Genomic DNA, 16,096 nt, shown 5'->3' on the forward strand with positions numbered 1-16,096 from the left:
ATGATGGGGGGCCATTGTCAGAGTGGATACATCCATACCGAATTCTGGAGGTATTCCTTTGGCCATGGCATGGCGTGGACAGAGGGGAATATATCCTACACATTTAGCCTTAAATATTCACGGGGTACAAATAGTTCTCAAACCGAGGGTTAAGGACATGATTTAAAGGGTGTAGGTCTAAAGTGGCTTTAAATATTTATCGGGTCAAATCTGCACAGTTTCCATGAAGGGTCGGGAGGTAGCTATACTGTTAAGAGGCCCTGTAGAAGTTTCGTATCGCGGCTTCAAATAGGCTACACTCTTTATTGTATGGGACCAAGATGGATCCCCTACAGGTATTAAAAGTATTGGGAAAAGCATGCAAGTAAAGAAGCAGCTAAAGCGGGATGGAAAGATGGGTTGACATTAGGAACTTTATGTGTAAAAGTAGAGTGCTGAAGGAGGGGATTTGGCAGATGGGCTTCAGAAAATGGAAGGATACAGGCATCTATAAGATGGGCAGCATTAGTATTTTCAGCTACGTCCTACCTTGAGAATGTCTGGGTTAGTTTGGAAGTACCCTAAAACACCTTTAAGTTAACCGTGTTTCAGAGTGACATACAAGATAAGCCAGTTGCTGCAACCCCTTGAAAGATTGCACCAGAACTGAATTGGTGATAGGGAAGTTCAGAGGTTAACTAGAGGGGATAGTATGCAATCTCAGAGCCAAGTGGCAACAGTTGTGCCTGATTTGATGGGGAACATTTAAAGTGGATCCACTAAATAGACAATCATATCAAAATGGCGACTAGTATAAACTATCAGTGCCCAAGATGCAACACTGATGAAGGTGTGTCTCACAACTTGGGATGCACTGTAATATCTTTTGTGATGTTATTTTTGAGGAACACTCAGAAGTTGTGGGTTGGACATTTCAAAGGGACCCAAGATATGGGAAGACCCGAAAACTAACTATTTTCCGAATACATACTTTGTTATTGCTAAAAGAGGCAATATATTTGGGGGCAGAGACACTTTTTTCCCCCTGCGCACCCTTCCAGGATTCCAGGAGGGAAAGGATAGGGTTATGTTCTGGGACAAAGTAGTGTTCCAAAATGGGGAGCCTGAGTACATTTGGGAAAGTATGGGTGGATATTAAAAGTCTAATGGCTAAATGTGGAAGTTGATTGGCTGGCATGCCGTATTTTGAATTCCAGATGCATTGATTTGAAACAGACCTGCAGAATCATGATCATTGGGCAAGAGTGCCTTCTATATATGAATTCATATTTGTTGATTAAGAACTCCTGCATTGTATAGTTTAACGAATGTTATTGTACCTTTCTGCTTTGAATATGTATGTGTGCCCTTACTAACTGTATTGCTATAGGCAAACTGTTTTATTGGGTATTAAGTATGACAATAATTAACATCTGCAAATAAAGCTATAAACAACTTATCATATACTACAGGATCATTCATGTATACAAAAGAGAATTATATTTAAAATGGTTATAAATCTGTGTATCAAGGTCAAAAAAAGTGGTACAATAAATAAGGAATGTAAACATTCTTTAAGAAATAGAGCCATTAATCTAAAAGCAAGCAAACACATCAGAGATGAAACATTAAACGTGCGTAATAAGAAAGTAGATCAAACATTAGATAATGCAATTATTAACTGATGCGACACAAAAGGGAGGACAATGGATGCATACAATTAGTATATTATATAAATTAAGATGAAGAGGCATTTTATAGTAATCCGTTTATTGATTTTATGGAAAATTGTAATGAATACTTCTCAAATAATTGTCTTTTCTCAATTTTGTTAGGCGGACAGAGGAACTGGGTGCAAGTATTTTGCAATGGTGGTGTACCCACAGAACTTGCTCTACTGTACATGGTAGAAAGTGGACCAGGCGAAATCCCAATTGATTTCTCCAAACAATATACTGCTTCCTGGATGTGCCTGTCCCTTCTTGCAGCACTAGCATGTTCTGCCGGAGATACATGGGCTTCGGAGATTGGAACAGTCTTGAGTAAGAGTGAGCCAAGGCTAATAACATCCTGGAAAAAGGTTCCAGTTGGTAAGTTAACTTCTTATTTTGTGACTGGAATCCTTTCAGCTCTCGTTCATAAAACACTTTTTTCTTGGAAACAAAATGGGGCACATTTATTGTCAAGGGTTACATAAAAGGTAATTGTAGATAATTGGATTTCTGTGGATGCTCAAAATATGCTATTTTTTTTTCTTCATAACATTTTATTAAGGTGTACAAAGTCATCAATACATCAACAGAATTTGATCAATAATCGCAATCTTCAGAAATATAAGTTCATATGGAGGATAAGAAAATAGTCTGTGGACGGCATAGCTAGCTCGAATGTCCGATATTTTATTTGGACTTAGCGGAGTTGTCAAGAGTTTTGGGAAGGGTGACTGTGATTGAGGGTTATGGGTTAGTCAGTATAGGGGGCTGCTTTGTAGCCATCTGGTGAGTGGTGGCCTTCTGGACAGGGACGGGAATCTCGTTGCATAGTCCATGAAAGGATCCCAGATGTTCATGTTTTTGGTGCATGAGTTGTTACGGATCGCGGTCACCTTTTCTGCTACTGCAATGTCCCAGCATTTGTGCCACCATAATGCTATTGAAGGTACCTCCTCAGGTTTCCACAGACGGGCCATGGCAATTTTCGCTGCAAGGAGTAAGTGCGTACACAAAAAAGGTATGTGACCTGAAATCGGCAATGCCCCTCCCCCTGTTTCATCTAGGAGAAGGATCCCCGGGTCCCAAGGGAATAGTGAGTCCCGTATTGTCCTTTTTTTATTTTTTATTTTTTTTATTTCTTTATTGGCATTTCAAAAAACTCAAACAATACATCACTAAACCCCATCCCACCCTCCCCCGGTACGCATATGAAAAGCAACCCTAGTGAGTCGAGAGGGCCGGGTGAGCCAAAAAAAAAAATCTATTGTTCCGCATATAACCATACCAACTTGATCTCCTCGCCTATGAAGGCGTAGCATTCCGATTGTCCAGTCCACCTTTCTAATTTCCGAAATCAGGCAGAGATCCCTCCCCGGGGTTAAGCTGCATAGGGGATCCTTGCACATTAGGGGGATGTAGAGTCATTCCTTTCCGGCTGATTGAGAAGGTACAACGTATATGCATCCCACATCCGACTGTCTCTCTGCTGTCCCCCCCGCAGCACACCCCTACGTGTCTCCATATCATTACAACACAGTATGTCTCGTGACCATTGCTCAACCGTCGGACTCCGTCTTTGACCCCACTTCATAGCCACCCGGCGTTTCGCTAAAATCAAGAGGAGACCCACCAATTTCCTAGTCTCTTTAGGTATCTGCTTTGTATATCCCAACAGGGCCATTACTGGATCTGGCGTTAAGCCACTGTCCCACAATATCCCCAATGGCCGCGAACACCCGTTGTCAAAAGCGCTCTAGCTCCACGCATCCCCAAGCCGCATGCAAAAAGTCTGCTGTCTCCTGGCTACACCGCAGGCATGCCCCGGATCTCTGAGGGAAGTAGCTCTTTAACTGAGCTGGGGAATAATAACCTTGATGTAAAAATTTGAAATGGATCAACTTATAGTTCGAATTAACCGCCCCCTTCTTGATCATCATGCAACAGTACTCCAATACATAATCCTGAATTTCCCGCCCTAGGGACCTCTCCCACAACCCCTTCGAGGATAACCCCATGTTAGTCCTGCCCCTCAAAGCCAATCCATACAATTCGGAAAGTATACGCCTCCCTATATCCCCCCAATCACCCTATCTAGCATCACGGCAGCCCCAGGTGGTTCAGGAAAAGAAGGAAACAGCCGCTGTAGCGTTACCCTTAATCTATAGTACAAAAACATATCCAGTGCCGACAAGTCTCCCTTTTCCCTCATTTGGTCAACAGAGATGAACTTCCCGCCTGGAAATAACTCGCCCCAGGTGGTGATGCCCAACCGCTTCATCATAGTCACATAACAAGCCTCGCTTGTCGGGGGAATCCCAGGAACGAACAGCAGTGGGAGTTTCGATGAATAGAGAAGGCCACCACTGGGAGCCCTCTCCAGGAACGCCCAAGCCCAGCATGTCAGCTCCACCAAATTCCGGGGGGTTCGGAAACGGCCCGGGGCTGTCAGAATGACCGACCTCAACAATGCAGAGGACGCTATAGCGCTCTCAATCTCCACGTGCCTATGCTCCGCCGCCATTCCATACCAATACCGAAGATAACTGGCTTGCGCCACTTTATAGTACAACTCAAAATCGGGCAGTGCCAGCCCGCCCTCACAAACTGGCGCTGTAAGCTTTTCCCAAGAAACCAGAGCTTTCTTACCCACCCACACGAAGTGCAGTACTGATGACCGAAGATCCCGAAAACATTTTGGAGATACTTTTATAAGCACATTCAGAAACATATATAAGAGGTTAGGTAGGATAGTCCTTTTAACCACCGAAATCCTACCATATAAATTAAGTGGGTGTGAGGTCCAGCTCGCCATCGCCCGCCTAGCCGAGTCCAGCGCTTCCACATAGTTCCTAGTATATACCACTCCCTCCTCCCTCGCAATCGTGACCCCTAAGTAATGAGTGCTCTGTAGATCCCACTGGAATCCCCAACTATCCCGAAAGGGAGACACCCCACCCGTCAATGGAAAGATAACAGATTTGCTGGCATTTACACGCAACCTCGATAGCTCGCCAAAACGTCGCAAATCCGACATAATCGTGTCTAGGTTAGTCTCAGGATGACGAATGAACAGGACCATATCGTCTGCGTATAACGATATAATTACTCTGAGTATGTAGCTGAACCATGCCCCCCCCCCTGCAAATGTAACTCGTGAACCCACTCCGCCCAGGGCTCTATCGCCAAGGCGAAGAGCAAGGGGGGCAGCCCTGATGTGTCCCCCGCCCCAGCGGCATTACCTTAGTGTTCCGCCCATTCACCCTCACCCTAGCTACCCGATCAGTGTATAGAAGGGATACCAAGGATATAAAAAAATGTGCCCAGGCCCAGCCTGTGTAGAACAGTGAATAGAAACGGCCATTCAACGGAATCAAATGCTTTGGTTGCGTCCAGCAGGACCGCCACCACCGAGTCCTCCACCAACAACGTCGACATCAGGCCAAATATCCTCCGCAATCCGAAAGAAGTCGACCGTCCCGGAATGAATCCCGCCTGATCTGCTCTCACCAAGGTGGGCATCAGCGGCGCAAGCCGCCTCGCTAAAACTTTCGCCAAGATCTTATTATCAAGGTTGATGAGCAAAATTGGGCGATATGACGAGCAGTTCCCCACAGGCTTCCCGGGCTTCAACAGTACAACTACTACAGCTTCCCTAAGCGTGTCGGGCAGGCGCCCTCTGGATATCGCCTCCTGATACATGGCCAGCAAGCGTGGTGCCAGGCGCTCAGCGTAGCACTTATAAAATTCGGCTGTAAAGCCATCCAGGCCCAGGGATTTCGCGCCTGGCAGAGATTTAATAGCGCCTAGCACCTCCTCTAACGTTACTGGCCCATTCAGCCCCTTCCTCTGTTCCTCCGAGCACCAATACAACCCCAACTCATCGAGAAAGGCCTCTAAATATGCCCTCGTCGCTGACAACTGTGAGTACAGGTGGCCATAAAATCCCTCGAATTCACGGGCAATGCCCTCATCTTCGTAATGATCAACTCCGTTCCCATCCATAATCATTGTTACCCTATTATCCCGCCCACCTAATCGAGTTAATCTAGCAAGTGACTGCCCACGGCCTGCGCCTCACCATATTTCGGAGGAGCTATTTTGTCCCACATAAATATAATCTCCCTCTGCGCCAGCGTGTGATACTCCTGTAGCTTCTGCTTAATGGCACCTTGTTGCGCCTGATTCGGGACGGGGGCCTCCTTCTGTAGTACCCGAATTTCCTCCTCTGTATCGGCCAGATCTTTCCTCAGCTTTTTCAGAATCCCCAGCTCTTTGGCTATACATTCCCCCCCCCCCCAATCACGCACATAAATCCTTCCCATAAAACACTGGCAGATGACACCGACCCCTCATTAACCTCAAAGTATGCATCTATGACCTTCCCCAAATCTTCTTGAAAGACCCTATCTGTAAGCACCTCACTCTTAAACCTCCAGGGAGGTCTCAACCTATCCCGGCCCTCTACATGGATTGACAACAAACCCAGAGCATGGTCCGACAGAGTGCGGGCCAGAATACCCACCCCAGCAGACCGACCCATGGTTGTCTTGGACACCAGGAAATAATCTAGTCGAGCTGCCGAGCCATGTGGCGCTGAATAATGTGTGAATTGGCTCACTCCAGGGTTCCTCACCCTCCAAATGTCATCAATATCCCACACCAGACACATGCCCCGGAGTTTAGTAGAAGTCTTAGTGACTGAGCCCGCCGCGATTCCCACCCTATCCAAGGACACATCCAGGACAGAATTAAAGTCACCAGCCCAGATAATTTCCCCCTCGGGAAGTGACCCCAGTTGCCGCTCAATCCAGTCTAGGGGTTCTGTGGTATCCTGGTTAGGTCCATAATAGCATATCGGAGTGTAAAATCTCCCCTGGATAACCCCCTCTGCTATCAAGACCTTCCCCTCTGTGTCGCTCACCACCCTGACCATCTTAAACCCCACCGACTTATGTATCAAGATACCTACACCCCTAGAGTAGGAGGAATAAGAAGAAAAATATCTATGGCACCCCCAACTTTTACCAAATCTGGACTCGGACCCGGTGCAAAATGGGTCTCCTGAAGGAAGGCCACTCCAATTCTATGCCGTTCCAAATATTGTAAAACTTTCCGGCAAATTAGGCAAATTATTAAGACCCCCAACATTCCAGGCCATGAGATGCACTGTCTCCATCTGTACATAGGTAGCCACAGATCCCTTCTACCCCGGTAGACCCCGCAGATCCCTTGGTCCCCAATGTGTACCGTCAATTCCCCTCCACCCCCCCTCCCACCTCCCCATACTATCGACAACCCCCCAACTTTTCAGTGATCACTCCCCCTCCCTACCCCATCCCACCACATCCCGCAACAAAGATCCATCCAACCCCCCCACGCTGGACCCCCCAACTGTCCAGCACCCCAACATCAGATCCCATACCCACAAACAGCTTGTGCTCAGGGGGTAACTACGAGCCCAACCCTGCTTTGCACCGCTCAGGATAGCAGTCTCTGCGTACTGATCCAACGTTCACTGCCCAAAACAAAGGCATCGTCAACCAACATCTTTGGTGCTAAACAAAGTCAGGCCTCACCCATCCGTGATTTAGGAGACCTCGGCAACATGTCAAGAAATGAAGAGGCTTCCTCCGGGGACTGAAAAAACAATGACTTCCCCTCATGAATCACCCGTAACTTGGCAGGGAACAGCATCGCGTACTGCAGTCCTTTATCCCTCAGCCGTTTCTTGACGTCCAAAAAAGACTTTCTGGCAGCAAAGTCCAGGAAAAGCTTTATCACGTCCCCCTTGTAAATCAAAGTGCCTTTCTCTCTGGCTTTCCTCAGTGCCACATCCCTATCTCTATAATTCAACAGACTGGCAATAAGCGGACGAGGCGGGGCTCCGGGAATCGGTCTCCGGCCACTGGGGATCCTGTGCGCCCTCTCCACCACATAGAGTGGGGAAAAGCCGTCCGAACCCAGGGTTTCCCGTAGGATTTCCTCCACCAACGCCCCCATGTCTCTTTGGCCCGTCGACTCGGATAAGCTGACAATGTGGATATTATTCCACCGGGATCTTGATTCGAGGTCATCCTGCTTCTCTCGAAGCTCTTTCAGGGCCTTCCTGACCTCCGCCATTTCCCCAGAGACCGCCAATGTCACATCCTCCACTCCCGACAGCCTTCCCTCTGCCTCATCCAGCCTCTCCCCATGCTTATCCAACAAGACCTGCATGTGATCCACCTTGCACGTGAGAGTATCTAATTTACCATCCAGGGATTGTATCCCCGATTGCAGCTGCAGTAGCATACCTTTGTCTTGAAAAGCAGCCGCCAGATCTGGCTCGGGTCCCGTGTCCAGTGTCTGCGCCCCCTCCCCCAGCGAACCTCCACTCTTGGCGTGTGTGTGTTATAGAGAATTCTCTGTTTAGGCTGAATTTCCTAACCTAGTGAGTCCCCCAGCAGCTTTGCTGGATTTTTGGGGTTTATTTTTTTCTCCTGCCAAGAGTGAGACTCTTTTACCCTCACTCTTGGACATGATTTGAGTGCGTTTCTTTGGATCTAGATGTGTTTAATGGGCTATGGGGTCTTTTACCCCATAGGGCTTCATGTGTTTTTGTGATGTGTGTTACACAGCACCCTCAGTGCAGTGACACAGGGGTGTCATAGTGACCCCCCAGTATAGACTCCATACCCTGGGACTGACTACTGTCTCCCAGGGCATGTAAAGTCACCATTGACTTTACTAGTCTTAAATTCTGAACAGAACCAGTATAAACCATCATATTGTGGACGTACTGGCTGGGAATTCGATTGCCCCAGGATCTGTTAGTCGAGGGGGCACGTCTCCATCCCCCCTGATCGAGTTTTGGCTGGTGACAGTGGATACTACTTTTTATATTCAACCGCGAATATTTTCCTATGGGATTTCCCATTGTTTTAGGCTGCTATCTTTATTTAATTATTTACGGTAGCCTCGAACATACCGCCGGTTTATTTAATTAATATTAATTCTCCGGTTGGTATTTTTTGCCAAAACTTGATTCAAAAATGGCGTTTGTGTTCTCTTCTGTGACTCCAACCCAAGTCGAGCCCTTTGTTCCACTTTTTGGCGGGCTTCTCCACAGAAGCCCTCCAAAGTGGTGCCACTCTGTCTGGGGTACTTAGGAGGGGTGGAGGGGAATTTAGGCATCCTGGACTGAGTTGCCTAGGCAACTCAAGTTGCACTCCATCCTGATTGGCCCAAGTGGTGAGCCGGCCGGCTCACCACTTAGCATGTTTGAGTGACAGCTAGGTTGAGTGAATGGGGGTGTGCTGCATAAAAGCTGGGCTTTGGGGACTGGAACTTCAGAAGTCGCCACAGGACCTAAGAATCCGACGAGGGAGAAGCTGAGCCGACCTGCCACGACACCACCACCGGTGGAGCCCTGCTGGACCGTCTCACCACTTTTCCCAACGACAGAGGAGATCTCCCACCGGAGAGTCTTCTTCCTTTGACTGGTGGGGATAACCAGTGTCACCGTCTTTTCGCCTTCCCGACGTACCTCGTGGCCACCTTGCCTGTGCCAAGCACCCCGGCAACCGGGATACCACGTTTTACCACGACCGCGAAACAAAGGTACCACCTTTAACCGGAGAACTCCATGGCTGGTTTCTTCCCTGGTAGTGCAACGACCTTCATCTTTCCTCCAATTCGAGATCTTCTCTTCCCCTGGACGACGACGCAACTTGCACCCACTACCAGGAACAACTGCCATCGCTGGAGGATCCTTCCCACTTAAGGTACCGTGTCCCGCCTGGCTTCCCTTGCTACCGACTTTACGGGGTAGATTTAGCCCCCGGCTTTCAAACCTGGGTTAGCCTGGGACACCCTGGCAAAACTTTCCTAAGCCTCAACTCTTTTTGAACCCTCTGCAAGACTTTCTAAGCCCAGTGTAACTGTGTGATCTTGGGCGCATTTGTGCTCTGCTCTCTCTAAGAGGGGGCCCAGCCTTTGGACTTTGGCTCACCAGTGACTTTTTGCTCTTCTGCCTTGCTAATAGTGTTCTTGAACCTTAGAGTGGTGTACCTTTCCATATTATGTCTTTTTCCCTCCCTTTCTCACAAACTTATTGGAGTACCATCTAGTTAAGCGCTCACCTCTGTATGAAAATAAGTGGTGTTTTACAGTGACTTATCTGATAAGGAAAAAGGGGTGCATATATTATAATAGTAACTGTGTTTAGAATATTTTACAATAACAGTGCTGGAGTGTTTTCAACAGTGTGTTTTTTTTTAAATAAATAATTATATACTTAGTGGTTGCTTGTATTATTGTATCTGAGTGCCTATTGTGTATACTTTGCATACTGCCTAACTCTTCTTGAGGGAAGTCTGACTGCTCAGCCACAGCTACCAGGTAATCTGGGTGGTACAGACTGCTACCAAGTGGGTTTACTGCCAACACATGTAGTCTTAAATCTTTTGCAGTGGTCCCTAAGGGAACTGCACAGGTTTCTGCCTAACAGTGTGGACATCTCAAAATTTAATCTGGACTGTTGCTTGATTTGGACATGATTGGTGCGATAACCAGGACCCAATAATATTGTGCGAGGAGTGACAGCCGAGGTAACCAGCCCCCCGTTTGTTGAACCAAGGGCCCGGGGTTCAGCAGGGGTCACGCACCGAGCGAGGAGGCAATCGCCAAGAGTCTCGGAGTTCTGCCATTTCCAAAGAAGGACAACTCCAACCTGTCAATAGAGTTTAGTCCAGCCTCATACTGTCCAGTTGGGGCCCCGCCTCTCATTAGCGCGGCCCCCACCAACCCCCGCACACAGTTCCACGTGTTATCACAGACCACTTGCTTTCCCAAGCAACTGATGGTCGAATCGGTCCGATCCGAAGAAGTATGGGAAGAGGAGTGTTCTCGAGCAAGCACCGGATTGGACAGCGCACTACAAGTGGGCCTTGCACCTCTCACGGTCTGTGGCCAACCGACCACGGAAAAACATCACAAGGTGCCCGACAGCACCACTCAAGCAGGCCCCCCAATAGTACAGCGGGTGTCAACCACGAGTCATGAGGCAGACACCAACTGCCTTTAGCATATGTCTCCCTGGGAACCGGTGAGCCCAATGATCTGTCCCAAGTCTCTTCACTTGATCACAAACCCCCACTTGTAGGCCGTCTGGTGCACACAGCTGATCAGTCCTCCAGGATCCGCGCAACGGCTCGGGCCTACTCTGTATTAACCACTGCTCGCCACCATCCAAAGAGCCAGCCTCCTGCGACCTTCAGTACCAGTTCGCAGCTCCCTCTTCGCCCCCCGAGGTACACGGGGCCGTCACCAGGGAGGGGAAAAAGCCACCAACAGTCTCCCTCACCTTCTCATGGCTGCCACAGCCGCCGCCGTCTCAGCCGTCCTCGATGCTCTGCTGCAGCGCCGCCACTGATCCGCGGCGCCTCGATCCGCCACAGAACCTCCCTGCCGGCCCCGATCGGGTCGGCCCTCTCCTTCACCGCCTGCGTCTCTCCCCGAGGGATGTTCTGGGAGGCCCTCCTCACCGAGCCACTGCGGTTCCAGCAGGGGAAAGGCACCCTGCCTCGTCCGGCACTCTTAGCGGAGTCTTCTTAGGCGGGGTCTTTGGAAAGACGCGCCCCCGCAGGCCTCCACCTCTCTCACTCCTCCCTGGAGCGGGCGCCGGGGCCGCCACCCTTCTTCACCGCCCGCGTCTCCTGCCGAGGGACGTTCTGGGCGGCTCTCCTCACTGCGCCGCCGGCGTTCAAACAGGAGAGGGCACCCCGCCCACCTGTCCCCCCTAGCAGAGTCCTCCTAGGCAGGGTCTGGGGAAAGTCGCCGCGTCGCACTCCCGCAGGCCTTCATCTCTCTCACACTTCCCTGGAGCGGGCGCCCGCAACCGCTTCTCACCATCCGTATCTCGCCATGTCGGCTGCAATCCTTACAAAGAATATCTCCGTGGGAGTCTAAACAGTACAGACACCGACGCTGCCGAAAAAACAGAAGTGCCTCCGCAGAGACCGCCGGATTTTATACCGGATTGAAAAAGTGCTGGAGAGCGTTGCGGGCCTGTGGCCATCTTGGTTGGGCTCACTAGCACCCCCCCTCCCCCCCGAGTCCCATAATGTGTTTAATCACCTCCCTCCAGTATGCCTCCGTCTTTGGGCAGGCCCATGTCATGTGAAATAGTGAACCGCGGTGGTGGAATAGCGCATTCCCACCAGCAATGGTCCGAGAGATGTGGATTAGATCTGTTGATTTGGACGGGGGTCACATAATATCTATAGCAAAATTTGTATCCCCCCTCCCTGTTTGTAATGCATTGAGAGCTTTTATGCAGCCTGGTCCATATTTTTGCCCATTCCTCCGCCTCTGTTTCCCATCCCAGGTCCCTCTCCCACTCAATCATGTATCTTTCTTTTTTCGTGGGGTCCACCCTGTCCCGGAGACGGTACAGTGTAGAGATTTTGCTTCTTTTTGTAGGGGTTGTAAGAGTGCTCTCCAGAGCCGTTAGCTCTCTCGAGCATTTCTCGTGAACCACCCTATTGGATAACCAGTGTCTTATTTGGGTGTAATGAAATCTTTCCCTCTCCCCCACCCCAAATTTCTCTTTGCATCTTTCAAATGTGATGGGCATGCCCTCCTCCAGAAAGTCACCCGTTTTAAGTAATCCGCCCTCCCTCCAAGACTGGAAATTATTGGGGCTACAGCCTGGCGAAAACTCTGAGTTGTTCCAAATCGGGGATAGAGGGCCCAGCGTGCCCCTACCACCCCACTTCCTAGCCGCTGCTTTCCAACATCAGGCTGTTGTGATTGTAGCAGCCAGATGGCATGTGCTAGCCTGCCCTTTCCTTTTTGGCAGGTGCGGGAGGTCCGCAGGGCTGCCCAGGCACCAGGTCTCCTCTATCTGCGTCCATTTTGGGGATCCTTTTCTTGCACCCATGAGAAGGCATGTGATAGTTGAGCTGCTAGAGTGTATCTGGCTATGTCTCTGACCCCCAGTCCTCCCTGGTTTGTCCCGCATCATTATTCGTTTACTGATGCACGCCTTTTTCCCACCCCAGACAAATCCCTGCAGTTTCTTTTGCATGTCCACCAGTACCGGGCCCGGGATACGGGTCGGTATTGCGGCGCAGTAGTATAGCCACCTGGGGATAATGTTCATTTTTATGGCTGAAATACGGCCGAACCAGGATATTTCCTTGGAGGACCAGGACTTTAGGTCATTCTTAAGATTTGTAATCAGTTGTGGAAAGTTTGCAGCGTATAGTTGGGCCGGGTCCTTAGTAATTCTTACCCCTAGGTAATTTATCGCCTCTTTTGCCCATGAAATAGGCATTAACGGGCGGAGGGCTGCTCTTTCCAGTTTAGTGACATTGATCGCTAGGGTTGGTGATTTATCTAGGTTAATTTTGAACCCTGATAATACTCCAAATTCGTCAATTCCTTTGAATAGGGAGTCAAGTAATGTTGCCAGGTTTGATGCTGTTATTAAAATATCATCCGCATATAGTGCAATTTTATATTGCTGGCCCCCTATTTGGACCCCCCCCCCCTTATACTGGTATTCTGCCTAATCTTGGCGGCAAAGGGCTCCATAGATAGAGCAAAAATCAGTGGGGATAGTGGACACCCCCTGTCTGGTGCCCCTTGATATCTGTATTGCCTTGGATCTCCTGCCATTAACCCTTAATTGTGTTGAGGGAATTTGGTAGTTGGCCATGACCCATTTGGTGAAGTTTGGGCTGAATCCGAAATGTTCCAGGGTTGCCCGCATGTACCCCCAATCCATCATGTCGAATGCTTTATGAGCATCTAATGAAATCGTTGCCATTCCGTCCCCAGACCTGTGGGCATGTCAATAATCTCTATTGTTCGAATATTGTCATGCGTCCCTCTCCCAGGTATAAACCCTGTCTGATCACTGTCAATTGGGCTTGGAAGAGCCGCGCCCAACCTGCCCGCCAGCACTTTAGCAAAAATCTTACCGTCATTGTTCATAAGCATGATCGGGCGGTAGGAGGCAGCTAGTTCAGGAGCCCTCCCGGGTTTGTGCAATAGTACTGTCAATGATTCCGCCATAGATCTGGAGACAGAGCCAGATGTTAGGAAAGAGTTGAATAATTCCACCAGCTGAGGGACCAGGAGCCTACAGAACTTCTTATAAAAGGATGCGGGTAAGCCATCGAGTCAGGGAGCTGTAGGTTTCAATGATTTGAGGCGTCGATTATTTCCTCCGCCGAAATAGGCCTCTCTAGGTGTTCCAGCTGATTCGCGTTCTGCTTGGGAATGGACTGTAGATACTTAGGTTAGTTGTCTAGCACTGTCGGTGACCCTCTCATGATTTCTGAATGGTATCTCAATAATTCCGCCATTTTATGTAGAGGGCTTTGCCGTCCGCCCCAGTTATTGTGAGGATGTTGTTTCTGGCTCGAGTCTTTTTCAATTTTTGTACTGATACTCTATTTGCTTTGTTCCCCTTCATGTAATAAAACTGTTTTGTGAAGGCTAAGGATTTAGCGGTGCGGGCGGCGCAGTGCATTTCTAAGGCTGTTTTGGCCTTTCTTAGCTCTCTCTCTCGGCCTTTCTGGAGTATCGTATTTTCAGGTCGCTCTCCAGGTGATTCACCCTCTCCTCCAATCTGGCTGCGGCTATATTAGAGACCCTTCGTTGTTGCACCTGCACTGATTAGAGAGCCTCTGACAACTGCCTTCATTGCATCCCAGATGATGTTAATGGGCGAGGTCTCTCTGGTGTTTTCTTTGAAGTAGTTGACTATTGTGTTCTCTATTTCCATCTTAATGCATTCATCCAGTAGCAAAGCGTCATTCAGTTTCCAGTGTCTTTGTGCCGGGAACTTTTGCCCCGATATAGCTAATTTCGCAGACACTGGGGCGTGATCCGAGATCATACAGGTGTGTGAGAAGCCTTTATGCACCTGAGAATAATGGGAGTAGTCTCTTAAGGTCCCGTTGAAGAGCCTCCAGGCATCCACTGTTTCCGTTTCCCTTAATAGCTTGGCTAGTGAGAGTGCTTGTGTATAGTTTTAGTGTGCGGAAGGGTCTTCACCATCTGGGGATTTGACAAAAATATGCCATTTTGTATGTTTGTTTCAAACATGGAAATGCATAATGTGACAGTGGTCTCTGTCATAAAGAATCATATTGACTCTCAAAGAAAGTACAAGGGCGTTTATTGAAATAAAGTTGGTCAGAATGGCTTTTTCGAATGGATTGTGTCCTCCCACGTATTCCTTATCTTTGATATTTTCCAATATCCCAGCTTTGCTGCCTCACATTTCTTTTTCAGTAGGGGATGCTGTGCGTCGTTGCCTGTCGATGTCATTGGAGGCCTCCGTGTCAACGTGACCGTAGGTATATGTAGCACACGCAGCGCCTGTTGGCCTCAGTTCCGTTTTTCCGCGCTTACAGCTTCAGATGCGGTGCGCCTCGTTCCTCACAGGAATATTCTCGAATCTTCTTCGAAATCTCTTAAACCTTATTGAGTTTTCAACGTGAAATGGCCTAGTCTTCGGTACCGTCCACTCCTTGATTGGCTTCAAGAAATGCAGTGTCTGCGGTGCAAAGATGTCAGTGAAGGACCCTTGCAGGATCTGCCTCTGTCTGGTGTCGACTCATCCGTCTTCGGAGTGTGAGGACTGCCTATCTATGACGGCCAAAGCCCTGCGAGAGCGTAGAGGAAAGCTTGCGGCAGGTAAGGCACAAAAATGCCCTTCTACTCCATCAAAACAAAATGCCTCTGACGAGTCGAGGACAAATTCTCTACATCGAAAAAAGGTCCAAATGTTCCAGTTCGAGAAGTGGTTCACACCATTCCTTGACTTCGAGACATGGAAAGAAATGGCACCATAGAGCACCATCTTCCTCGTCTTCTAGTTCACCGGAACGGGTAGTTTGCCCCCACCAAATCTAGTACACCGGCTCAATGGGAAGAGTTCAGACTCTGAATGTTAAGGGTTTTCGAGAACGCAGCCTTGCCCCCCTCGACTACACCTAAAGGCAATGCTCTGGCAGAAAGACCTCGAAAGCAGAATAGCCGTGCGTCCGTGCATCCTCGACTCCTAGAGCCAAGTCTCCTAGAGAGCGATCCCATCCCTCGAGTCGAGAAAGTCTCCTCAAAGACTAAACCATTGACGTTGAAGGATTTCATTAAGACAGGACCGAAAAGTGCTTCTTAGACTCCATCAGCGCCAACAACGATTTCGGCCCCTGTAATTACAAATGTCAACTTCAATTGAGAATACTTATACTACTCTGCCACGTTCTGAATTTTTCAAATCCCTTTCTTCAATTTATAAAGATGCAGAGGAGTCCTCTGATGAAGGGAGACCCTTTGGGTTACAATATGGAACTCCGTCAGTGCCTGAAGCACCAATATCAGAGGACTCGCGTATGAAAGATTTACAA

At 48.8% G+C, this 16,096-nt stretch overlaps 1 protein-coding gene across 2 annotated transcripts in view; it reads left to right on the forward strand.

Annotated features, from left to right (window-relative positions):
* The window catches only part of TMEM19 (transmembrane protein 19), a 353,906-nt gene that overhangs the window by 205,501 nt on the left and 132,309 nt on the right, over nucleotides 1-16,096 (forward strand). For both annotated transcript variants that reach the window (XM_069628253.1, XM_069628252.1), the window contains exon 5: nucleotides 1,815-2,069. In XM_069628253.1, coding sequence (XP_069484354.1) covers nucleotides 1,815-2,069 — 255 coding nt within the window. The remainder of the gene's footprint in view (nucleotides 1-1,814; nucleotides 2,070-16,096) is intronic.

Source organism: Ambystoma mexicanum, chromosome 12 (assembly GCF_040938575.1).
Source record: "Ambystoma mexicanum isolate Mex_15411 chromosome 12, UKY_AmexF1_1, whole genome shotgun sequence".
Classification (NCBI taxonomy): Eukaryota; Metazoa; Chordata; class Amphibia; order Caudata; family Ambystomatidae; genus Ambystoma; species Ambystoma mexicanum.